This window comes from Pantherophis guttatus, chromosome 11, assembly GCF_059756535.1.
Source record: "Pantherophis guttatus breed Tessera chromosome 11, ASM5975653v1, whole genome shotgun sequence".
In the NCBI taxonomy this organism is placed as follows: domain Eukaryota; kingdom Metazoa; phylum Chordata; class Lepidosauria; order Squamata; family Colubridae; genus Pantherophis; species Pantherophis guttatus.
The window spans coordinates 11,157,985-11,183,545 of NC_142073.1; the positions used below are offsets into that span (position 1 = coordinate 11,157,985).

At 43.2% G+C, this 25,561-nt stretch overlaps 1 protein-coding gene and 1 long non-coding RNA gene across 3 annotated transcripts; one reads left to right on the plus strand and one right to left on the minus strand.

Moving 5' to 3' along the window:
- Positions 1 to 2,024: 2,024 nt before the first annotated feature.
- On the minus strand, positions 2,025 to 6,921 carry LOC132709425 (uncharacterized). The gene is made up of 2 exons (XR_009620441.2): positions 6,435 to 6,921; positions 2,025 to 5,302 (listed from the first exon to the last, which is right to left on the minus strand). It is a non-coding gene; the product is annotated as an uncharacterized LOC132709425 (long non-coding RNA).
- Positions 6,922 to 8,684: 1,763 nt separating this feature from the next.
- LOC117670539 (uncharacterized) lies at positions 8,685 to 25,561 on the plus strand. Of its 2 annotated transcripts, XM_060681598.2 has the most exons (7): positions 8,776 to 9,138; positions 9,364 to 9,418; positions 12,665 to 12,852; positions 19,823 to 19,981; positions 20,955 to 21,071; positions 21,332 to 21,515; positions 23,130 to 23,219. In XM_060681598.2, exons 1-6 carry the CDS (start codon positions 8,992 to 8,994, stop codon positions 21,470 to 21,472), a joined length of 807 nt encoding a protein of 268 aa, XP_060537581.2. In that variant the 5' UTR covers positions 8,776 to 8,991; the 3' UTR covers positions 21,473 to 21,515; positions 23,130 to 23,219. The 2 variants fall into 2 exon arrangements, with proteins under 2 accessions (XP_034281674.2, XP_060537581.2); XM_034425783.3 differs by lacking the exon at positions 21,332 to 21,515 and having other exon boundaries at positions 8,685 to 9,138; positions 23,130 to 25,561.

Sequence of the window (25,561 nt, forward strand, 5' to 3'; positions counted from 1 at the left end):
AAGAATCCTTAATTGCATTGTCGATGATTATTTCTCTCCTGCAACTGTTTCTGAATGGTGACTTCACTGTACCTTCATGGTTACCATGTCAGTTTTCACCCAGCCAAAGTGGATCAAAGGGCATAAAATTCCATCTTTTTTCAGTTCCTGGGCGAGGCAGGCAGTGACCGTATTCATAGCAGCCTATAAAACAAAATCAATCTTTAACAAGGTCAACTTTGCCAATTCTTTCTCCTGCCAGAAGCTAAACTTCTGATTCTTTGGTCCAAAGAGCAATTTTAGTTAGCGAGTCAAGGGAATTAAAAACTACCCGGTGATCTAATTCGATAAATTCTGGTGGTTCTTGTTGTCCTAGCACAGCACTTCCCAAACCTGGATCCAATTATCCAAAAATTGTGTAAAAACATTTTTTCTTTGTGTAACCACAAATGGACCCCCTTACAACAGGCACATTTAAATGGACTTGAAGATTTCCACGGGTACGAAATATATTTGAAAATCTCCCAAACAATTTCCATGAAGATGAAAAATCAATGAAATTACCAGCGGTAATCTATAGGAATTACATAAATATCATTCAATGCTATTGTTTTTATAATGCAGGCATGACCTGCGTTTAGCAACTGTTTAGTTTTCCAACTGCAATTTATGGCTGCAAAACTTGGACTTTGAAAAAGGCAGATAGGAGGGAGAAGGGTGGATGCCTTTGAACTGGGATGCTGGAGGTGACGATTACGTATCCCATGGACTGCAAAAACAACAAAGAAAGAAGTCCTAGATCGAAGCGGTACATAATTCTAAGTGCTATTGCTATTGGGACAGGAGCCTATATCTAAATATAGGAAGAGAAGCAATGTTAAAGCTCTTACCCATGCCAATTGTATCAGTCACACAGTGTTCATAAAGCACGGAAATCGTGCCCTGTGCAAGTGAAAGATCCCTTAATGCTGGGAACTTCGGCTGTAATAAACATACTTCTAAAGAGGAGATGTTCTCCAGGAGCACAGATCACAATGAGCATATCTTCTAAGAGCATTTTGACTTTCTACAGACCTTTCCTTGAGGGCCATCTGTTGTGGTCCGCCCACAGCCTGTGAAGCTGCAGAGTTGGACGGAGATGAGGCTGAGGAAGAACATGGGCCAGTCCTGGAGGTTGGGGAAGAGCTGGATGAGGGAGGCAGAGATGGGGCCAGGGCCATCGGGGAATGATGGGTGGACTTCGGAACCTCCAGAGGCTGACACCGGGAGCCACAAAACCTGGGTGGGTGTGGCCAACTCGATGTCACTCACTTCCACCAGTCACATGATCCCCCTAGCCGCGACTACCCAGCCAATCATTAGGACAGAAAACCGGTTGTTAAAAAACACCAGGAATCAAAAAAACTCTTTTGACATCTCTCTCTCTCTCCCTCTCTCTCTCCCCATCTCTCTCTGTATCTCTCTGTCTCTGCCCTGGCCACTTCTCCATCTCCCGCTGTCACCCTTATCTTCTCAGGCCAGGTAAGGAGTGACTGGGAGGGGAGGGAGAGAGGTGGGGCCATCCAGTGGTGGGATCACTTGACATGGAGTCACAGCAGACGGCCCAAAGAGCCACATGGGGCTCCGGAGCCGCAGGTTGCTGACACCTACGCTGGTGGAATAGGCAGCCCAGCAGTTCAAACTACCTTTCCCCAAAAGTTATAATCCCCCAAAATCAAATAGATGATGCAACTTGAAATCAAAATTTATCCCTTTCCAAAGACACTGGATTTGACCTTCTATTTCCAATCATTTGTAAATTGTACACAGGGCACTAGTCCACAGTCACAAGTTGCAGCTTTCATAGAAAAGAACACAGTGTGATAAACAGCACAATTATCTGACATTTAAAGCTCTAGCAACGGTGAGTTACCAAAGCAGCAACTTAAGAGATTTGTTATCAGTTGCCAACAGACTTCTACCCTTCTCTCAAACCAATGGCTTGATGTAGAAAGTCTGCACACAAGCTCCCACATTTAGGGACAAACCCAAGCGACAACTCTACGGAACTGGGAAGAAGGAAGCAATTTAATTACGATCAATTGAATGCGTGCCAAATGCTAAATGAAGGCACTGTGAATTCCTGGATTTGACCCACTGAAGCAGTGAAGTCCAAATTAATGTCACCAAGTTCCAGGTCTCTTCTGGGTCATTGGTCAGAAAGAGGACAAGGCCGCAGGGAGGAAAGTAAGATGGTCAGATGTTCACATCCAGATTTCTTATGTTTTCTTCCGGCTGCAAGCACACAACCTCAAGAACTAACTCGTTCAGAACCAGGCAACTCCTTAATCAAAGGTCTGCTCCAATGGGGTGAAGATCTTGAGTATCTTGAGTCCTGGTGTTGGGCATCTATTCATCAAACCCCCCAAATCTTCCATCTCGGGGTGTTACCTGTGCCTCATACCCCATACGTCTAGTTTTCAGCCATGTACCTGGATATTCTGTGGTTGAGTGACTCCCATATATCAACACGCCCCCCACCACTTGATAAATGGTTTCATAAGCTTCCCAACCACCCTTCCATCCTCCACCATTCAGTCAGAACTGAAGAAGCTTCTTGGATGAGAAGCAAAATGTCTTCAAGGAAAATCAAAGCCGAGTGCCCTTTTGAAAAAGCACCTTTGGGACAACCTTGACTTGGATAACCAAGGATCGCCATAGACTTTCCCAACCACCCATACAACATTAAGATCAAAACGAGATAAAAAGAGCTGCAGTGGCGCAGTGGTTAGAGTGCAGAACTGCAGGCTACTTCTGCTGACTGCTGGATGCCAGCAATTCGTCAGTTCGATTCTCACCAGGCTCAAGGTTGACTCAGCCTTCCATCCTTCCGAGGTGGGTAAAATGAGGACCCAGATCGTTGGGGGCAATAGGCTGATTCTGTAAACTGCTTAGAGAGGGCTGTAAAGCACTGTAAAGCGGTATATAAGTCTACGTGCTATTGCCCTTCCTTCCTTCCTTCCTTCCTTCCTTCCTTCCTTCCTTCCTTCCTTCCTTCCCTCCCTCCCTCCCTCCCTCCCTCTCTCCTTCTCTCCTTCCCTCCCTCCCTTGGTGGTGCACTAGTTAGAATGCAGTATTACAGGCTAACTCTGCCCACTGCCAAGAGCTCGATCCTGATGGGTTCAAGGTTGATTCAGTCTTCCATCCTTCTGAGGTGGGTAAAATGGGGATCCAGATTGTTGGGGGGAATATACTGACTCTGTAAACCGCTTCGAGAGGGCTGTAAAGCACTGTGTAGCGGTACATAAGTCTAAGTGCTATTGCTATCTGATAGGGGACGGGATGCTAGTGAACTGTTACGCACAGTCACTCATGCCCTCGTCACCTCTCGTCTGGACTATTGTAACGCTCTCTACATGGGGCTCCCCTTGAGGTGCACCCGGAGGCTCCAACTGGCGCAGAGTGCGGCCGTGCGGGTGGTTATGGGAGCAACATGGAGCTCCCATGTAACACCTCTACTGCGCGAGCTGCACTGGCTCCCGGTGGTCTTCTGGGTGCGCTTCAAGGTTCTGGTTACCACCTTTAAAGTGCTCCATGGCTTAGGACCTGGTTACTTACGGGACCGCCTACTACCATCAATAGCCTCCCACCGACCAGTACGCTCCCACAGAGAGGGGCTCCTCCAGGTGCCGTCGGCCAAACAATGTCGGCTGTCGGCCCCTAGGGGGAGAGCCTTCTCTGTGGGGGCACCGACGATCTGGAATGAGCTCCCCCCAGAGATACGGAGGATTCCGGACCTGCGCACCTTCCGCCGCGAGCTGAAGACGTTGTTATTTCATCAAGCTGGCCTCGCCTAAATCTTCTCCCTTTTAAGTGTAAATTTTAAATTTTTACTGTATTTTAAAATATGGGAATTTTAAATTATGGGTATTAATTCAGCCAAATTTATTTAATTCATTTTATTCGATTTTAAATTTTGTATATCTATGTGTTTTATTTCATGGCTTGTGCACCGCCCTGAGTCCTTCGGGAGTAGGGCGGTATAGAAATTCAATAAAATCTAAAATCTAAAAAAAAAAACCTATGGCCAGGATTTTACATCAGCAAAAGAAAATACTAAAAGCATCCCACAAATTCAGAACCATTGGAAAAGCCATAACTGCTCCAGACTGGGGTCTGCAGGAAAATCCAATCCATTCAAAATGGGCATCAAAATTGCATGTTTATCACCCAACCCCCGTGTTCTGCATTGTACATGCAATATACCGTATTTTTCAGAGTATAAGACGCACCTTCCCCCGCCCCTAAAAGAGGCTGAAAATTTGGGTGCGTCTTATACTCCGAATGTAGCTTTTTCGAAGCTTTTTTTCAGCCTAACGGGGTGCTAACGAGGCACGAGCGAGGGAAGCGATCTTCCCAGCTTTGCCTGCTCCCTCGACTCTCCGCTATGTTTTAAGGAGGCGCTGGTGAGTGAAGCAAACTCCATGCTTTGCTCAGACTCTCAGCTGTTCTTTAGAAGCCTTTTTTCCAGCCCTAACTAGGTGCTAGCCGAGTGAAACGATCTCCCTGTGCTTTGCCTGCTTTTCTCATTGCTGCTTCTTCTCAGCTGTGCCTTAGAAGCTGTTTTTTTTATCTCCAAGCAGGGGATAAAAAACTAACAAACTAATGTGCTGAAGCTGACCAGACTAAGAATGCTAGCCAGATGAATACCTGGTAGGCAGATTTTTCCCCCCTATTTTCCTCCACAAAAACTAAGCTGCGTCTTATACTCCGGTGTGTCTTATACTCCGAAAAATACGACAAATAAGCAAGGAGATGGGTTTGGTCATGCAAAGCCTAATTGGTTAAAATATAATTGAAACCTGACTGATTTTTTTAACCATCATTTTAACATCTGGGATTTTTCAAGTTACATCTGTTTCATGAACTCCCAGCTTCACTGGTGGAAAAAAATGGAATTTTTTTTTTTTTGCCCTCTGGTGCAATAAGAGAAAAAAATATTAGCATTCTAATCCAGGAGAGGGGAGGGTCAACCTCAGAAATCCAGATCTTCAATTTCAGCCCTGCCCGAATGAATGTTAGAGCTCATACTTTTCAGCTTAAGTCGTGAAAAATGCATTAACGTTTGTGAAGTAACTTCAGGTCGAAATTTCCCTTCTAAAGCCAAAACCACATTTCAATCTGGTTTTTTCCTGCTTTACCACTGGCTCGCAAAGTAACAAAACCTCCTCTCCCTGCTCTACTCAACAGGGAAGCCCAGGCAGTCCTCGTTTAGCGACCGCGGCGAAGGTGGGGATGAAATTGTATCTTTCCAACCGGTTCTCGCATTGCAATTTTCACAGGTCTGTAAGGAGAAGGAGAGCTGATGTTAAGATCATCAAAGGGTGTGTAATGCTTCTCTTAGCGACTGCTTCATTTAACTACCGAGTTGCTGGTCGCAACACATTCTCTCTGCCTTTCACAACACGCATTTTTGTGACTTTCCCTGGGGTATTGCATGATAGCTAAAAAAACCAAAAACACTTCCCTATCAGGGGAGGCAGTAAAGGGAGTTATAAAATTGATTTATAAGAATTGAGTTATGCCATGGAAATGTTAACTTTAGGTGATTTTGGAAAGAGGGAGTTTTCTTTTCTTTTCCAGATCATAATTACATGTTGCTATGACAGCTGGATTAGGTGAAATCACCTCTAATGGCAGCGAACCCTGCAAGATGACGCGTATTTTTATGGGATGGGGCGAAGGGAAAGGTTCGTGGCTGGCTGCAGCACTGACATTGCAAGGCAGGATGAGGCCAGAATTCCTGCCAGAGGAAAATGGATCTGCCTCACTCCGGGTCTGCAATGCCAAGCAAATTGGATCGGCTTTGGCTTCAGCAACTCCAAGAGAAAATACGAGCTTGGCAGCAGCCGTTTCAAACAAGCCGGAGCAGAAACGAGAAGCCCTGCTCTTGAAAACAGAGATAGGAGAGACGGCTCCTTGGTTGCTCTCTGAGCTTGCTTGTTTTCTTGCCGACATGCACCGATGATGTAATCTAGTTTGGGTAAATGAAGATTAACAGCATTGGAAGGGATCTTGTAGGTCATCTAGTCCAACCTCGCTGTCCAACCAGGAGACCCTACACCAGGGGTCTGCAACCTTAAACACTCAAGAAGCCATTTGGACCCATTTCCTACAGAAAAGGAAACACCGGGAGCCACAAAACTCGGGTGGGTGTGGCCAACTCAACGTCACTCACTTCCACCAGTCACATGACTCCCCCATAGCCACGCCTACCCAGCCAGTCATTAGGACAGAGAACCAGTTGTTAAAAAACACTGGGAATCAAAAAACCCTTTTAACATATCTATCTCTCTCCCTCCCTCCCTCCCTCCCCCCCTCTCTCTGTATCTCTCTATGTCTCTCTCTCTCCCCCTCTCTCTGTATCTCTCTGTCTCTGCCCTGGCTGCTTCTCCATCCCCCACTGTCTCTCTTACCTTCTCAGGCCAGGCAAGGAGTGACTGGGAGGGGAGGGAGAGGGGCGGGGCCAACTAGTGGTGGGATCATTTGACATGGAGCCACAGCAGAGGGAGAGCCAAAGAGCCGCATGCGGCTCCGGAGCCACAGGTTGCTGACACCTGCCCTACACCATTTCTGACGAATGGCAGTCCAATCTCTTCTTGAAAGCCTCCAGTGATGAAGCTCCCCCAACCTCTGAAGGCAACTTCTGTTCCATGGGTGGATTGTTCTCCCTGTCAGAAAAAAAATCTCCTTATTTCCAGGTTGAATCTCTCCTTGTTCAGTTTCTATCCATTCTTCCTTGTCTGGCCTTCGGGTGCTTTGGAAAATAGCTTGGCCCCTTCTTTTCTGTGGCAGGCCCTCAGATACTGGACGATCACGTCTCCCCTGGTCCTTCTCTTCACTAGACTAGCCATGCCCAGTTTCTGCTAACCGTTCAGGAACTGGGCATAGATACAAATATTCTCCTTCAGGGGGGGGATGAGATTTATTTATTTATTTATTTATTACATGTATTTATATGCCGCCATTCTCCCGAAGGACTCAGGGCGGCGAACACAGTTAAGAAACAAGTACAATAAAATCCCATTTTAAACCAAATAACTAATTAATAGTAAATAATAAAACCCGGAATCAGAGTCAGCCTATTTGTTTGAACAGCCAAGTCTTCAGGTCCCGACGGAAGGAGCGGAGATCAGGAGCCGCCCGGAGCTCGGTAGGTAATTCATTCCAGAGGGTGGGAGCACCCACAGAGAACTTCATATAGATGTTAAAGAGTAGGGGGGAGAGAACCGACCCCTGAGGCACCCCACAATTTAGGGGCCTCGGGGTGGATCTCTGCCCTCCCGCCCATACAAACTGAAAGCGACCCGAGAGGTAGGAGGAGAACCACTGTAAGACAGTGCCTCCCACCCCCAACCCCACAAGTCGCTGCAGTAGGATACCATGGTCGATGGTATCAAAAGCCGCTGAGAGGTCAAGTAGGACCAGGATGGAGGAACAACCACCATCCCGAGCCCGCCAGAGATCATTCACCAGAGCGACCGATGCCGTTTCCGTGCTGTGTCCGTGTCGGAAGCCCGATTGGTACGGGTCAAGGTATTGAAATCCACCACTACAGGAACTTATGCTGAGGTGGTGGAAAACGCAGGTGCTAAAACAAAAGATTTAAGCTGTAAAAGAAACCACCGGCAGATGCCAGCGTTACTCGGAGTCCCTTCCAGACATCTGGCTGGATACGCTTTGTTTCACCACGTCGTATTTTTGTCCTTAAACCATCCAGGCAGAACAGGCGGAGAATGAGCTGTGCTCTTTCCTGGACATCTGTTTCTTCCCGATTCCCAGCATGGCTGAATGCTCAAACCAGGCCAGAGGGGTGGGGGGAGGGGCAAATGGGGTCCCAATGAGTGCTTTGCCCTTTGCTTAGAGCTGAAGGAGAGAAGGAAGAAGGAGGGAATCAGCCATGATTCTCACCTCCCTGCATGTACCTTGCAGTGACTGCCTGGTGCATTTGTTTGGAAGCGGTGTGACAAAAATCCAGCAGGGATCCAGTCAGTCCTCCATCACCCTCAGAAGAAAATTGGGTCTTTGAAAAGAATGCCCACTTGTTCCAAGCTACATTTGAAGATCACCCTTCTTTCTTTCTTCCTTTCTTCCTTCCTTCCTTTCTTTCTTCCTTCCTTTCTTTCTTTTTTTCTTTTTTTCTTTCTTTCTTTCTTTCTTTCTCTCCTTTTCTTTTCCTTCCTTCCTTCCTTTTCCTTCCTTCCTTCCTTCCTCTCTCTCTCTTTCATTCTGTCTCTTTTCCTTCTTTCCTTACTTCTCTCCTCCCTCTCTTTTTTCCTCCCTCTCATATTCTTTCTTTCGTTCTTTCATTCGTTCTTTCTTTCTTTCGTCCGTTCTTTCTTTCCTTCCTTCCTTCCTTCCTTCGTTCCTTCCTTCTTTCTTTTCCTTCCTTCCTTTTCCTTCCATTTTTTCTATCTTTTCCTTCCTTCCTTCATTTCTCTCTCTCTTTTCTTTTTTTCCTTCCTTCCTTCCTTTTCCTTTCATTCTTTCTCTCTATCTTTTCCTTCCTTACTTCTTTTCTCTCTTTCTCTCTTTTCTCTCTTTTTCTTTCTTTTCCTTTCTTTCTTTTCCTTCCTTCCTTCCTTCCTTTTCCTTTCATTCGTTCTCTCTTTTCTTTTTCTTTCTTTCTCTTTCTTTCTTTCTCTTTTTCTTCCTTCCTTCCTCTTTTCTTTTCTCTCTCTCTCTCCCTTCCTTCTTTTCTTCCTTTACAGACACACACAAACACACAATATTCTCTCCAATCTCCTCCCTCACTAAGCAACCAGCAGCTTCTAAAACCATTTATCTTCCTTTGCATATTGGGTGTGGGCTGTTACCTACGGAGCTTCTGAACGTCTGCCCAATGTAGGCAGCAGAAGTGCAAAGAACAGAAACAGTTTCTGAAAGCCAAAGCCAGATGAAAGGGGACAAAATCCTGATTTATTGAACACAAGTTGCATAACTTTTCCAGTTGGGCTCTGTCTACCGAAGGAGATGGAAGTGCTGAATCCACGCAGTGTCCTGGTGACAGGATCTAATCGGGGCATTGGCCTGGAGCTGGTGAAGCAACTGGTGGAGAAAAGCGACCCACCAGAATGGATCTTTGCCACTTGCCGTGACCCAGAGGGACCTCGTGCAAAGGTGAGGACTGGGATTCAAAGGAATCAGCTGGGATTAATAACTTTGCTCTAACGGCAGGCAAAGCCTGCATTGCTTGGGAAAAGGAATGAGATGAAAACCTCTTACAAACATTCTCTTCTCTTCTGCAAATAATTTAACGGCTTCCTGCTTTCCTTTCTGTTCAGCCTCACATTCTTCACCAACCTCAAAACAGCTTCCAAAGCCTCTCGCTTTTGTACCTTTCAGAACTTGAAGAATCTGGCTGCCCAACACCAGCACCGAGTAGAAATCATCCAGCTTGGTGAGTTCCGGGCTCCTGCCCTTACATTCAAAGCAGGCAACCTGCAGCCCTCCCGATATTGCTGGCTCCTAACTCTTAGCATTTATTAATATTGTCCTTCCTCCTGGGTCTGAGAGCCAGCCACTGGTGGCTCGGCAGGGTCTGGATGATCGCTGGTTGCCCCACCCCCTGTCCTGATGGGCCAAGAGCTGACTTGCATGGGGATTTTTTTTTTTTGAGATGGAAGTAGAGGTAGTCCTTGACTTACAACCACAATTGAGCCCAACATTTCTCTTGCTAAGTGAAACATTGGTTAAGTTGGTTTGCCCTGTTTTACGACCTTCAGCTGTTAAGGGAATCACAGTAGTCGTTAAATTAGTCAAAGTGAATCTGGCTTCCCCATTGACTTTGCTTGTCAGAAGGTCACAAAAGACGAACAAAAGACCCCGGGACATTGCAACGGTCATATATACGAGTCAATTGCCAAGCGTCTGAATTTTGACCATGTGATCATGGAGCTGTTACTACGGTCGTAAGTGTGAAAGCTGGTCATACGTCACCTGTGCCGTTGTAACTTTGAATGGTCACTAAACGAAGTGTGGCAAGTCGAGGACTACCTGTAGACATGTCAACACACATCTGTCGTGCATTTCCTGCAGGAATTTGTTACGCCTGCTTCATAGGTCTGTTGCTTAAATTGCAGTCCTAGTAAAGGGACTATCTGAACCAATATCTGTTGTTTTCTCCTTTAGTTCATTCCTTTGTCTTTCAAGGAGTGCACTAAAAGCCAGAAGCATGGCTGCCAAAAAAGCTGTAAAAATGAAGCCATTTATTTGTTCTCTATCGTTCTGAGATTTTAAGCTAGATAAAATTGTACGTAGGCGGTTAGCGGTTGCATCATAACATTTAAGAAATAAAACACAGGCTAATAGGATAGGCACCATACAAGGCCAAAGGATCTTAGGGTGTGCTGTATAATCTTATATATATATATATATATATATATTATCATACTGATGAGGACTAATTAGTCTGAAATAGATCTATCTTAGTCTCCCTTTAGTCTCCCAACAGACAACAAAATGCTGGTTTGATGTCTGAAAAAGCCTAGAAATTAGTGAATGGGATTTCACTGAGCTATGGCTGTATAAAGATCTTGATTTACATAGGAAAAAACCCGGCTGAGAGAAAAATACACATAAAGGCCTACGAAAAGACAAGAATATACACACACACACACACACACACACACACACACACACACACACACACACATATATATATATATGCATATTCTTTCTAGCCAGGTTTTACCTACCTAAGCTACGATGTTATGCAGCCCTGGTTCTGTGAAATCTCATTCACCTGTGTTGGCAGGGGGGCAGAGGTCGACCCCGAGGCCCCTTGTATGTGGGGTGCTACAGGGGTCGGTCCTCTCGCCCCTTCTGTTCATCATTTATGTGAAGCCGCTGGGTGAGATCATCCGTGGTTTCGGGGTGAAGTACCATCAGTACGCTGATGACACTCAGCTGTACATCTCCACCCCGGATCACCCCAATGATGCCCTTGAAGTGATGTCCCGGTGCCTGGAGGCTGTACGGATTTAGATGGGGAGAAACAGACTCAGGCTCAACCCATCCAAGACCGAGTGGCTGTGGTTTCCGACGTCCCGATATAGTCAGTTGGTGCCATCACTGACTATTGGGGGTGAGTCGTTGGCCCACACGGAGAGGGCTCACAACTTGGGTATCCTCTTGGACTCACGGCTGTCTTTAGAAGAGCACTTGACAGCTGTGGCCAGGAGGACTTTTTATCAGGTTCGCCTGATTCGCCAGTTGCGTCCCTTTCTGGATCGGGACACATTAAGTACGGTCATTGATGCCCTCGTCACTTCCTGCCTGGACTACTCCAATGCTCTCTACATGGGGCTCCCCTCAAGGAGCACTCGGAGGCTCCAGCTGGTCCAGAATGCGGCCACGCGGGTGGTTATGGGAGCGACGTGGCGCTCCCATGTGACTCCCCTCCTGCGTGAGCTGCACTGGCTCCCGGTGGTCTTCCGGGTGCGCTTCAAGGTTTTGGTTACCACCTTTAGAGCACTCCATGGCTTAGGATCGGGGTATCTACGAGACCGCCTTCTGCCACCAGTAGCCTCTCACCAACCAGTATGCTCCCATAGAGAGGGGCTACTCAGGGTGCCATCGGTCAAACAATGTCGACTGGCGGCCCTCAGGGGGAGAGCCTTCTCTGTGGGGGATCTGCCAACTGGAACGAGCTCCCCTGGAGATACGGAGGATCCCAGATCTGCGTACTTTCCGCCGTGCCCTCAAAACATTTTTATTCCAGCAGGCTAGCCTGGCCTAATTTCCCTTTTAAATTGCTTTTTAAATTTGTCTTATAAATTGGGGTGTTTTAAATTTGTTTTTGGCCAAAGTATTTAATGTATTTTAAATGGTTTTTTAACGTTTGTACTATGTATATTTTATCTTTTGGCTGTTCACCGCCCTGAGTCCTTCGGGAGTAGGGCGGTATATAAATTTAATAAATAATAAATAATAATAATAATGCCTAGTTTTAGAATGCATCTTTGGTCTTCATGCTGGGTTAGAAGAAATTTGCTGCACCTTCAACCATAATTCATTTTCTCAGACACCTTAGCGAATATATATTTCAGTAAGCCTGAATGCAAAAAACTGCGCTACTTGGAACATTGTACATCTTAAGAAGGTACTTGGTTGATACCTAGGATGCTGGCAGCAACCCATATCAACCATTAGCACCAGTCAATGGTATTTGTGATGCATTTTTGAATGTTCAGTTGACTGAGTTTCATATTTAATGAATAAAGATAATAATAACAACAACAAGAACAACAAGAAGAACAACAACAAAACAAGAGAGAATGAGAAATGCAATGACGTGAACATTTTGTGGTTGGTTCTTCAATCAAAGCACCCTTTTGGAAAGTATAGATTGATATATTTTCATAAAAGTTCCCAAAAATGATTGTTTTGATTCTCCTGCTCTGCATTTTGCAACTATATCTTGCAATTCTGCAAGTTATAGCAGGTTCTTGGGAGGTGCAATTATCGATCCAGCCTTCGACTGGGATTGCTGGAACCTGTCTACTGAGGTTAAGAAACACTTTTCTAATATATGGAGAACTCTCATATATAAAATCCAGTTAGGTGTCTTGTTGGGCAACAGCAGTGTTGCCTCCCCGCTAGGGATTTGCGTCACATACAAAAATCTTTCTCATTTCTGTTTTAGACACTTCTGATCCATCCAGCATCAAAGCTGCTGCAGCCAAAATTACCGAATGTCTACACGGAGCTGGTTTGAATCTGTTGTTCAACAATGCTGGAATAGTAAAGTCATCCAGTCTGGAATCAGAGACACCAGAAAACATGTTAGAGGTGTACAATACCAATGTCGTTGGTCCTATGGTAATGGGCCAGGTAGGAATGTCCTTCAGATCTCTCCTTTTAACTAGGTCTCACTTAGCAATAGCACTTATGTAGCACTTCACAGTGCTTTATAGCACTTTCTTACATGTTTACACAGTCAGCATCTTGCCCCCCAACAACCTGGGTCCTCATTTTATTGAACTTGGAGGAATGGAGGGCTGAGTCAATCTTGAGCCAGTTGGAATCGAACTCCTGTCAGCGGGCACAATTAGCCTGCAATGCTGCATTCTAACCACTGCGCCACCACAACTCTTTCACTTTGTTCTAGGCCAGGGATGTCGAAGTCAATTGCGTTGCGGGCTGGATCGTGACATATCATGATGTTTTTTGCCTTTGCAAATCCGAGGTAGACATGGCCTCTGAGGGTTGTATCCGGCCTGTGGGCCACCAGTTTGACAGCCCTGTTCTAGGCGCATCATGGCTCAGCAGTTAAGATGGTGGTTTTGTTGGCTGGAAAGCTAACCACCTGAGTTTGAGACCTGAGCACCATGTGACAGGGTGAGCTCCCTTTACCTGCCCCAGCTCCTGCCAACCTAGCAGATCCAAAAATGCAAATGCGAGTAGATAAATAGGTACCGCTTTGGTGGGAAAGTAGCAGTATTCCATGCGCCTTTGGCGTATAGTTATGCTGGCCACATGTCCATGGAAATTGTCTTCAGACAATGCTGGCTCACTTGGCCAAGAAATGGAGATGAGCATTGCCCCTAAAGTTGGACATGACTGGACAAGGAAAACCTTTCCTTTCATCTTTCTTCTACTGCACTTAGCATTTGGTGACCAGATGGACCTACACCAGTGTTTGCTGATGGGAATGGAAATAGTGATTTTAAGAACAGGCGCCATGTGCGATTAGGTGGCAATATAAATTTTCTAAATAAATAAATAGGCATTTCTTCTGCCTTGGGCAAAAGTATAGCCCTGATCCAAAATATGCTTAACTGGGTGGAGAAGGAGTCAGTGTAACATGGGAACATCAAAAAGGGGTCAGTTGATCAAAGCAACTAATGCTGAAAGGGGTAGAATTTGATCAAAACTGACCCAGTTCCTAAGAGGGTTAAATTCACTTTAACCAGTCAGCCCCATAGGGAATTCATTTAAACTCAGTGTCATAACATGAGGTCTAGCAGGGGTGGGTTCTACTTACCTTTACTACTGGTTCGCAGCGGGGCCGTGCGCGCACTCTTCTGCACATGTGCAGAAGTGTTTTAATGACGTCGGGGTCAGTGGGCGGAGCCTCCCGCCGGTTTTACTACTGGTTCTATAGAACCGGTGCGAACTTGGGGCAACCACCACTGAGGTCTAGTATGTCCTTCAAGAAAAAAGACCCAGAAGAAAAGAATGTCCAAAACAAGAGATCTCTCCGATACAGAACTCAGAAAGTCAAAACATATGTCCCTAATATTAACAGAATGCACCGAATGCCACATTTACTGCTGACTTTCCAGCCAACGGGGAAAGAGCTAGCGATGGAATGAAGTGTTGGTAGAATTTTGCTGGCAGAAAGCTTCATGTGACGAATGTTCTGGAGGAAATGGATGGGCTCTTGTATTCTTACAGTAGCAACTTTGGATCCAGCGGTTGGGCTGCCTAATCCATTGGTAAAATCAATGTGACTGGATTATCAGCTAACAAGATGTGAATAAAGTCACTAAAGAAATGTGGTCAGAAGGAGGAAAGCCTGGCAAAAGTTATGGCAGAGATACTGGCAGAAATTATGGAGGAACCTAAAGAGAAGATATTAAATGGGATCGATGAAATATTTAGGGTATATACAAGATATGCAATGAGAAATAAACCACCAAGAGAAGTACATGTAAGATTTACAAAGAAAGTGATAAAAACAGAAATACTACAAATAGCAAGGAATACTCCAATAAAGTACAAAGATAAAGAGATAGTAGTGCTGAGACAGATACCCAGAAGAGTGAGAGATCTGAGGAAAGAATATAATTTCTTGACAAAGTTGTTAATAAAAAAAGGAGTGAGTTTTCGGTGGTTAATCCCAGAAGGAATATTGGTGACCTGGCAAGAACAAAGACACAGATTAGATTCAATAGAAAAAGCGGAAATATTTTATGAGCAATTTTGGGGACTTCAATCAAAGATGGAAAGTTGGGAAAAGCAAGAGAGACTAGAGACCAAGAAGAAACTGTAAAGGAGAAAGAAGACAAAACAAAGGAAAGAACACAGGAACAGGAAGAGGGAGCAATAAGAGAAGGAGCAATGGGAAAAGATGCAAAAGAACAGAGACAGATAAGAGCGACAAGAGTGACAAAAACTATTAACAAGTAAATCATAGAAGAAGAAATAAAAGCAATATCAATAAATATAAATGGATTAAATTCGGCGATAAAAAGGAATAGAACTTTAAATAAGTTAGATAGACTAAACAAACATATAATAATGGATATTATATATTTGCAAGATTCATAGCAGAAAACAACACAAAAAACCATTAGAACATACAAAACTGGGAGTATTATCTACTTCATTGATAGATCAAAGCAAGAGAGCGGTAGCGTTATATATTAAAGAAAAAATGGAACCCAAGCAAATATTTGTTGATGAAGAAGGGAGGATACTTATGGTGGAGGTAACAATGAATTACAAACAAATACTGTTGATAGCATTATCGCACCAAATGATAATCAAGAAGAATTTTATGGGAAATTACACGGAAAAATACTAGAATTTGAATATGAAAATATTTATATAATGGGTGATTTTAATGCGGTGATAGACGTAGGTTTGGACTATAAAACAACAAAGATAAATAAGAAATCTAGGAAAACACTTCCAAAGACTTTTTTCACAATGGTTGAGGAATTAAGTATACAAGATGCATGGAGAAAAGGACATCTGAAAGAAAAATAATATACTTTTTACTCAAATAGGCATATGTCATGGTCTAGAATAGACATGATGTGGATGTCAACAGATTTATTAGTTAATATACAAGAAGTTAATATTTAAACAAATATATGGGCAGACCACAATCCGATTACAATTGAATGGAAAGGGCAAAAGAAAAGGTCGAGATGGACTTTGAACCAGACAATTTTACAGGAAAAAAAATTTCAACAATTTATGGAAAAGAAGTTGGTCCTTTTCTTTAAAGTAAACAAAAAAGAGGATACATCACTCCAAAATGTATGGGATACAGTGAAAGCATATATTAGAGGGCTGGTAATGACATATTTGGGAAAAAAGAATAAAAAGAAAAGACCAGCACAAAAAAAGTTAGGAGTATAAAAAGCTGGAGAAGGAGCTACAAAAAGACACACAAAATTATAAAATTAAAAAACAAATGGACTTGAAAAAACATGAAATGAACTTAACTGAACAAGAGATTCTGGCAAATAAATCAAAGGCTTCCAAACAGAACTTTTTTGAAAATGCAAATAAACCAGGCAGGTGGTTGGCATACAAAATGAAAAACAGAGAAGGAGGAAAATTAATTAACCAGCTAAGGACCAGATGAGAAAGGAACTATATGTTATAGAAATGAAGAAAAGAAAATAATAGTTCAAAATTACTATGAGAGATTATATAAACGAGAGTCACTATCTGGAGAAAAGACAGAACAAAATCTAGAAAAATCAGACTTACCTAAAATACCTGGAAAATATAAAAAAGCACTAGAAGAAAGAATAACGATGATGGAACTAACAGAAGCAATTAAAAAAACAAAAGAATGAGAAAACACCGGGTCCGGATGGACGACCAGCAGATCTATACAAGATACTATAAAATGTACTAAGCAATGTAATGTTGGAAGTATTTAAGGAACTCGTAGTAAATGCAAAGATACCAAACTCATGGATGGAGGCATATATTACCCTTATACCTGTAGGATATGAGAAAATTCAAAAATAAAATAGTATGTAGGTATATAGGTTAGAAATGCATATAAGTAAAGATTCAATTTTGCTTAGGCAGGGGGTTGGATTTAGGGTTGCCAGGTCTGCTTCCAAAAAATAGCGGACAAGCGGGGGGGGGGGGGCTGTTAAGTAGTAAAAAAATAAAAAAAAATTACAATTAAATTATATATTTTCTTACAAACATTTTAACACGTATTAAAATAATCACTTCAAAACTTTACTTAAAATTCAAAACATCAAATATAATAATATGTAAAATATTAAATTACATTTTACTTTGCTGTCGTGTGTATTTTTTATTTGACTGCGCAGCTTTGATCAATTCTTTGTGTTTAAGGAATAATTCTTTAATTTCAGTACAACGTTGAGAAGTATTAAAAGATATACAAAGTTCACTTCGAACTGATTGTACAAGCAGTCGGTTATGTTTGTCAGTCCACAAATTTCCCATGACGCTGAACATTCGTTCAACGTTTGCATTTGATATCGGAATTGTTGCACAATACTGAAACAGTTTCAGTAAACTCGGAGCTGGCTCTTTCTTGAAAAAGTACGTCCACTTATCAAGGGATGAATCACCCTGCAGATGAACATAAACTTCTTCTAAGGCAGAAATTTCATTGAGTTCAATGGATATTCGATCTTTGTCTCATTCTAACTTATTGAAAAAAAAAGACAAAACGCGATTCTCCTATCCTTATTCTCTTACTGTACAGCTTTAGATTACGTACCATTTCACCATAAAGCTTTTGAATAAAAAAAATGTCCACTATTTTGTGAAAAAAAATAGTGAACATAATGTGAAAAAAGCAGACTGTCTGCTCAAATAGTGGACACCTGGCAAGACTGCAGGGTCCCTCCCAACTCTGCTACTCTGGTAAATTTGTTAGATATTATTCTGCTTTAAGATAGTTGGAGAACATGCTGACCAATATGTAACAATGCTGTGTTAGAATAAATCTTCTTTTGTTTTAGGACCTTTAGAAAGAGGCCTTGAAAAAGGGGACATTCCTTAATGCTAGGGCAGTAGAGATAAGAAAGAGCTATCCTTGCAAAATATTGTATGGGTAGTTATGGGGAGGTGTTTTGATAAATATGTAATTAGGGAAAAGAGATGATGTTCTCTCTAAAAGGTGCTTTGGATTAGCCGTGATCGGTCACTGGATGCGATGTAGGAGGGGCATGGGGGGGCGTCGGGATAGGGAACTATAAAATGTAATGCTTTTGAAACTTTAGGTGTGGCTTCCTGGCTCAAACTCCTTGTTGATATCTGCTGGGATACCACCCTATTTTGCAAAATTGTTTTTTATTATTTTCTTTTAATAAAGTCTCTTTGTTTTCATCGACCCGTGCTTGTTGGTTGAATTCATTTCCAACATACCTAAAGAAAATACAGATTTGCAACAGATTAAAAATTACAGACCGATTTCATTGTTGAACGCAGACTATAAAATATTTGCATCAATAATGGCGAGTAGACTAAAAAGGATGCTCAATGAATTTATACCTATGGATCAAAATGGTTTTTTTTACCCAAAAGACAGATTAGAGACAACATGAGGACGATCTTGAATACTCTGGAATATTATGAAGTACATTCAGATAAACAAATGGCAATGATATTTTTGGATACACAGAAGGAGTTTGACACCGTAAATTGGCAATTTATGATAAAGCAACTACAAGTCATGGATTTTGGGGGGGAGATTCGTAAATATGATAAAAACAATCTATAATAAACAGTCAGCAAAGGTAATGATGAATGGAGATATGACAGAAAGTTTAATATAATGAAAGGAACAAGACAAGGATGCCCTTTATCCCCATTGCTATTTGTATTGACATTAGAAGTATTAAACAGAAATGTAAGCCAAAATGAAGAAATAAAGGGATTGAAACACAGCATGAAAATGATGGAGGAGGATGTAGAGGGCACAAAATATGTACTCAGATGAAACACTGAATTGATCAAAGATGTATAGTTTGTTTGTTTGTTTAAAAAATAAAAAAAAATGTGATAATCGGTTTATGAGCAAAAATGGAAGGGCACTTTGATTCCCACAATGGGCAAATGGTTGCAAAAGTTAACGGAGTTAGCAGAGATGGCTAAACTAGTGGCTTTGGTTAAAAAACCCCCACACAATTTCTTTTGTTTCTATTTGGAAACCGCTTCTGGACTTTGTGCTTGAGGTGTGGGAAAAAATGAAACTTTGATTTTTTTAAAAAATTTTGATTTATATGCCGCCCTTCTCCGGAGACTCAGGGCGGCTTACAATGTGCTCAGCAATAGCCTTCATCCTTTTGTATATTTATACAAAGTCAGCTTATTGCCTCCACAACTGGGTCCTCAATTTACCTACCTTAGAAAGGATGGAAGGCTGAGTCAACCTTGAGCCTTGGCGAGATTCGAACCTGCAGTAATTGCAGGCATCTGGTCTTAATAACCAGCTTAATAACAGGGTGCCTTAGACCACTGTACTACCAAGGCTCTTGAGTTTTACTGATTAGACAGGTTTGTTGTTGTAGAAATGGCTTGTTTATACTGTTATGTAAAAGTAAAAAAGTTGAGGTTTGATGCTATTATCTTATTCTACTGCACCAAAAGAACCGATTTTTGTGTTTTATATTATAAACTAATAATAACAATAAAAAGAAATGTGTTTCATCAGGTGTAGCTTTCTCAATTAGGAAAGGGCAGAAGTTTGCACCAGGATTATAAAAGTATAAGACAGCCTTGGATCAATAATTTCTGGACTATCATTTGCAGCCACGGTGGCGCAGTGGTTAGAGTGCAGTGCTGCAGGCTACTTCTGCTGACTGCCGGCTGCCAGCAGTTTTGGCAGTTCAAATCTCACCAGGCTCAGGGTTGACTCAGTCTTCATCCTTCCGAGGTGAGTAAAAGGAGGACCCAGATTGTTGGGGGCAAGAGGCTGACTCTATAAAAACTGCTTAGAGAGGGCTGGAAAGCACTGTGAAGGAGTATATAAGTGCTATTGCTATTGCAGATTCCCAGGGTGAACTTTTCCATACCCGGCCATAGCGTGCCTCTGTTTTTAATTTCCCCCACTCTTTTTCTTCAGGTCTTCCTACCTTTGCTGAGGAAGGCATCCAAGGACAGTCTGCTGAAAGGCATGAGCTGCAGCAAAGCTGCAATTGTGAATATATCCAGTGACTGCGGCTCCATCACGAACCTTCTGGCATGGGATATTGGGCAAATCCCCAACTATCGTTGCAGCAAGGTTTGGAGAAGACTTGGCCGCTGCCCAGATTGTCGTATAAATATCAGATTTATAGATCTTATATGTATAGATTTTCATATAAAATCTCAGACAATGCAGGTAGTGCTCGATTTACAATCACAATGGAGCAGGGTTGGGTTCTACTTAACTTTACTACCGGTTTGCAACAGGAGCGCGCACGCAGAAGCTTCTGTGCATGCACAAATTGCCAAATATAACGTCAGGGTGGGCGGGCGGAGTCTCCCACCACTTTTACTACTGGTTCTCAAGAACCGGAGAAAACCAGGTCCTAAATCACTTTTTTCAGTGCCGTTGTAACTTTGAAAGGCCACTAAAAGAATTGTTGTAAATCGAGGACTACCTGTATTTCCAAGAGTGGTTTTACCAAGGCGTTATAAAGTAGCACTAACACTTCATGTGATCTTGATTCTACTCCTCTGTTAATGCAGCCTAGGATTCAGGGGTGAAATCCAGCAGGTTCTAGAGAACCGGTAGCGGAAATTTTGAATAGTTCGGAGAACCGGCAAATACCACCTCTGGCTGGCCCCAGAGTGGGGTGGGAATAGTATCTTTCCCCTGGAGTGGGGTGGGAATGAAGATTTTGCAGTATCCTTTCCCTAGAGAGGGGTGGGAATGGAGATTTTGCAGTATCCTTTCCCTAGAGAGGGGTGGGAATGGGGATTTTGCAGTATCCTTCCCCTGGAGTGGGGAGGGAATGGAGATTTTGCAGTATCCTTCCCCTGGAGTGGGGTGGGAATGGAGATTTTGCAGTATCCTTCCCCTGCCACGCCCACCAAGCCACACCACGCCCACCAAGCCACGCCCACAGAACCTGTAGTAAATAAATTTGGATTTCACTACTGCTAGGATTGCATTGGCTTTTTGGGCAGCTGCTGCACAACGTACAATATTCTTTGCAGATATAGGATGTGCCATTCATCGTCCTCTTTCTACAATGCCCCCCCACTTCTAGGCTGCTTTAAACATGCTCAACCGATGCCAGTCCCTACAATATGCCCAAGACGAGATCCTGTGTGTTGCATTGCACCCTGGATGGCTGCAGACAGATATGGGAAGTGGAAACGAAACAGTAAGTGATTTGTAGCGGAGTCTTTCTCCCCATAAAGTCAATACATTTACTGAAAGGATCTCCAACCTGGGCAACTTTAAGACTTATGGATTTCAACTCCCAGAATTCCTCAGTCAGCCTGAAGAATTCTGGGAGTTGAAGTCCATAAGTCTTAAAGTCGCCAAGTTGGAGACCCCTGATCCATTGTATATGAGCTGCTACATTAACATGCTATTACACTAATTCACTTTCTGGACATTCAAAAGTATTTTTTTTAACAGCTAGGGGGTGTTGTGGCTCCGACCCCCAAGCCCATCTTATCGGAGGAAGAAGGCTCCGAACATGAAGGAGAGGAGCCAGCCAGGCCTCCCTCTCCAGGCCCCTCCTCTCTGGCAATGCCTCAGGTGTCTGCCGAGGGATAGGAAATTGACCAGGAGCCAGGTGTCTCCGATGACAGCGATGAGGGTGATAAGTCGTTCCTGGATCCACGCCAACGAAGGCGAGATAAACGTTTGCAGCAGATGAGGAGGCGCGTCAGGGATTAAGCTGAGTCACTGGACCACACCTCACAGGCTATATAAGAGAGTGTGGTGGCCATTTAGACTCTGTGACGGACAAAGCTAACTTCTGGCTAGTCACTTTGTACAACGCCGAATCTGCTGAAGGTTTCATGTTTGAGCTGGACTGTTTTGAAAACTGTGTGTATTCGTTGGTGTTATCTGGTGGAGGAACACTCCCTCTTCTTGTAGTAAAGCACTTGGCAGACGGTTATCGTATTGCTGCCAAGTTCCTGATAATGAACCTGGTGTGTGCCAAGTACTTCTTTAACCCCTGGCTGGCTGTTTGTGTGTGTGTGGGGATGGGGACAGAACAGGGGGGAAAAAGTCTTGGGGTTGGCCTTAATTGAACCAGGAAAAAAAAAAACAGTTTAATGAAGTAACATTCTTTCTTTGATATCAAGAAAGCCACCTGATCACTTAATACTGTTTTCTTTTATTGTTATGAATTTGGCAATAGAGTATTGTTGGACAAGAAAGTCCTACAGAATAAAAAAATCATATATTTGTCCAATTCTTCTTTTTTTAAGTCAGTAGCTAGGAATAGGTTTTGTGGCAATACATTTTGTCCTCTGTTCATTAGACTCGGTTGGGATTTTTTTTTTTTTAAACGAAAGATGTTGAATAGTCCATTAAGTATCTTTTTTTTTTTTTTTGCAATTTTTTTTTAAAAAAATTTTTTAAACCACACAGACAAACATACAATACATCTTTTCGGAACAGAGCATTGATCCGGTCATAAATTTGTTCAGCTTTTTGTTCCATCTTTAACACAATTTTATATATTCTATTTTTGCCATAACATTTATTTCTTAATCATGGCTTACGTATCTCAACTATTACCATCTTATAGTAAGCAGTCCATTAAGTATCTCATTGCATCGGATAAAAATGAAAAAAAGAATGAAAAAGAAAGTTATTTCACAACTAATTAAAAAGTTTACGACATCAGTAAGAGAAATGGAGGTAAAATTAATTATGCAAAATAAAAAAATTGAATTTGCAAATAAATTAGGGGAAAAGTTGGCATATTTCATTCATGTTTATTCTTTTATTTCTCTTTTGTTTTTTCTTTTGTTTCTTTTCCTTCCTTCCTTCCTTCCTTCCTTCCTTCCTTCCTTCCTTCCTTCCTCCCTCTCTCCCTCCCTCCCCTTCTCCTTCCTTCTTTCATTCCTTCCTTCCTCCCCCTTCTCGTTCCTTCCTTCCTCCCTCCTCTTCTCCTTCCTTCCTTCCTCCCTCCCTCCCTCCCTCTTTCCCTCCCTCCCCTTCTCCTCCCTTCCTTCCTCCCTCCCTCCCCTTCTCCTTCCTTCTTTCATTCCTTCCTTTTCCTTCCTTCCTCCCTCCCTCCCTTCCTCCCTCTCTCCCTCCCTCCCCTTCTCCTTCCTTCCTTCCTTCCTCCCTCCTCTTCTCCTTCCTTCCTTCCTCCTTCCCTTCTTCCTCCCTCCCTCCCTCCCTCCCTCCCTTCTTTTCTTTTCTTTTCTTTTCTTTTCTTTTCTTTTCTTTTCTTTTCTTTTCTTTCCAGTTGAGAGCCCCAACTACAGCTGAGGACGGTGTACAAGAAATTCTCAAAACACTGGCCCACCTCTCTGAGAAAGAAACTGGCACTTTCGTGAACGTGGATGGAAAACTGCTTCCTTGGTAATCCAGCAATATTCAATTACCCTGCCTGTTAAGAAGACCTGAAGAAGATCCCTGAAGACTGACCACAATAAAAGTTTGATTTGTAACTTTCCTTAAAAACCTTAAAACCTTGGCTCTGCTAACTGGTTTTGGGCCCCGATGGGGGTCTTTAAAGCTGGAGCAGTAAGAGAGAAGATCCCACCTCGTATACCTGGTTATTCGTTTTATATAATACCTGTTACCTGTTAATGTTTTTATATTTCTGCTTTTATTGTATTCCAAGCTGCCCCAGAATCCCTTTGGCTAATGAGATGGGTGGCGTATGCAGGTAGTCCTCAACTTACAACAGTTCATTTAATGACCATTTGAAGTTACTACAGGATTTATGACCGTTTTTCACACTTACCATTGCAACATCCCCATCGTCACATGATCAAAATTCAGGCGGTTGGCAACTGACTCGTATTTATGACGGTTGCAGTGTCCTGGGGTCTCGTGATCCCCTCGTGAGCTTCTGACAAGCAAAGTCAAGAGGGAAGCCAGATTCACTTAACTGACTTAACAACTGCAGTGGTTCATTTAAGAACCGTGGCAAGAAGAGTCGCAAAATGCGGCAAAATTCCCTCGACATCTGTCTCGCTTAGCAACAGAAATGTTGGGCTCAATTGTGGACGTAAGTCAAGGACTACCTGTAAATTGAATAAATAAATACATTAAATTAAACATAAAGGGGGGAGATATAAGAATGGCATCTGAAGGTAAACCATCATGTTTTCTGGATAACGGAAAGTGAATTATTAACCTGGTCCAAAACTAGCGGTTTATATGACTCAAGAAAGCCGACTGGCTACAGCAGTGATGGCTAACCTTTTTGCCGTCACATGCCAAAAGTGGAGGGAGCGGGGGGGGTTGTGCATGCGCATGCCCATAATTCAATGCGCCCCGCCCCCACGCATGCACATGCGACCCCCCCCTGCACTCCCCCCGCTTTTGGCACACAATGGCACGATGGGCCTGTTAGGCCCATTTTTTACCCTCCCCAGGCTCCAGAGCCTTTCTACGAGCCTGGGGAAGGCGAAAACGGCCTTCCCCACACACCCCGGAGGCCCTCTGGAGGCCGGAAACAGCCCGTTTCCCGACTTCCGGTGGGCCCAGAAGGCCCGAAAATCAGCTGGCCGGCACATGAATGCACTCCGGAGCTGAGCTAGGGCAATGCTCGCATGCCCACCAATATGACTCTGCATGCCACCTGTGGCACGCGTGCCATAGGTTTGCCATCACGGGGCTAGAGATTTAGGATGGACGAAAAAGAAGTATTTTACAGCCCTAACTTGCAACAAATATCAGTTTCCCTTGAATGAAACTATTGCTGACTGCGATTTAAAGAACGGCTCACACAATTGGTGACTTGTGGTTTTAAACCACAACTCGTATACTCGTGTCACCTGTGCAGTTTCACAACCAGGATTCTAAATGTATTTTTTAAAAGAAAGGTGATCAAATTTAGAATATCTGCTACTGAACTAATCTCAAGTTTCTCTGCTTGAGAAGGAATCCCTTTATCAAATAAGAACTACCCTGTTTCCCCTAAAATAAGACATCCCCTGATAATAAATGCCCAATTGGGCTTTTGAGTGCATGGCAATAAGGTCAAGAGCTTATTTCAGGGTTCAAAAAAATATAAGACAAGGTGCCAGCCTCCGCTCTTTCAACGCTTGCTTGCTCGGCTGCCATGGAAACGGAGGGGAGGGGGAGTTAGGAGAGCTTGGGGGGGAAGCATGCTGGAGGGGAAAATGAAAGTGAATCTTAGCTGTAGTCTTTTCTTTTCTTTCTTTCTTTTTTTTAAATTTGATTTATATGCCGCCCTTCTCCGGAGACTCAGGGCGGCTTACAATGTGTTAAGCAATCGCCTTCATACTTTTGTATATTTATACAAAGTCAGCTTATTGCCCCCAAAAACTGGGTCCTCATTTAACCTACCTTGGAAAGGATGGAAGGCTGAGTCAACCTTGAGCCTGGTAAGATTCGAACCTGCAGAAATTGCAGGCAGCTGTGTTAATAACAGGGTGCATTAAACCACTGTACTACCAAGGCTCTGTTTGAAGTTTTCTTTGAAGTTGATATCAGGTCAACAGTCGTGGCATTCCAAGATGATGACGCTGCCAGACATGTGCTTCCACCTGATCCTTAGAAGACCTTTGGATTGGATGATTTACGCTGGACAGTTGGGAGGGGATGCTTTCTATATGGGATTTTCACGCCTATGCCTCAGATCTTGCTTTTCATTGGTTGCATTCAGTTCAATTTCAGTAAAAGTACCTTTATCTATGAAAA

Bases quoted from the DNA above. Each gene is read 5' to 3' on its own strand.
- LOC117670539 (XM_060681598.2), top strand. From the start codon at position 8,992: ATGGAAGTGCTGAATCCACGCAGTGTCCTGGTGACAGGATCTAATCGG. The intron at 19,982-20,954 runs GTTTGGAGAAGA...CCCCACTTCTAG, and splicing joins CCAACTATCGTTGCAGCAAG to GCTGCTTTAAACATGCTCAA. The intron at 21,072-21,331 runs GTAAGTGATTTG...TTTTTTTAACAG, and splicing joins TGGGAAGTGGAAACGAAACA to CTAGGGGGTGTTGTGGCTCC.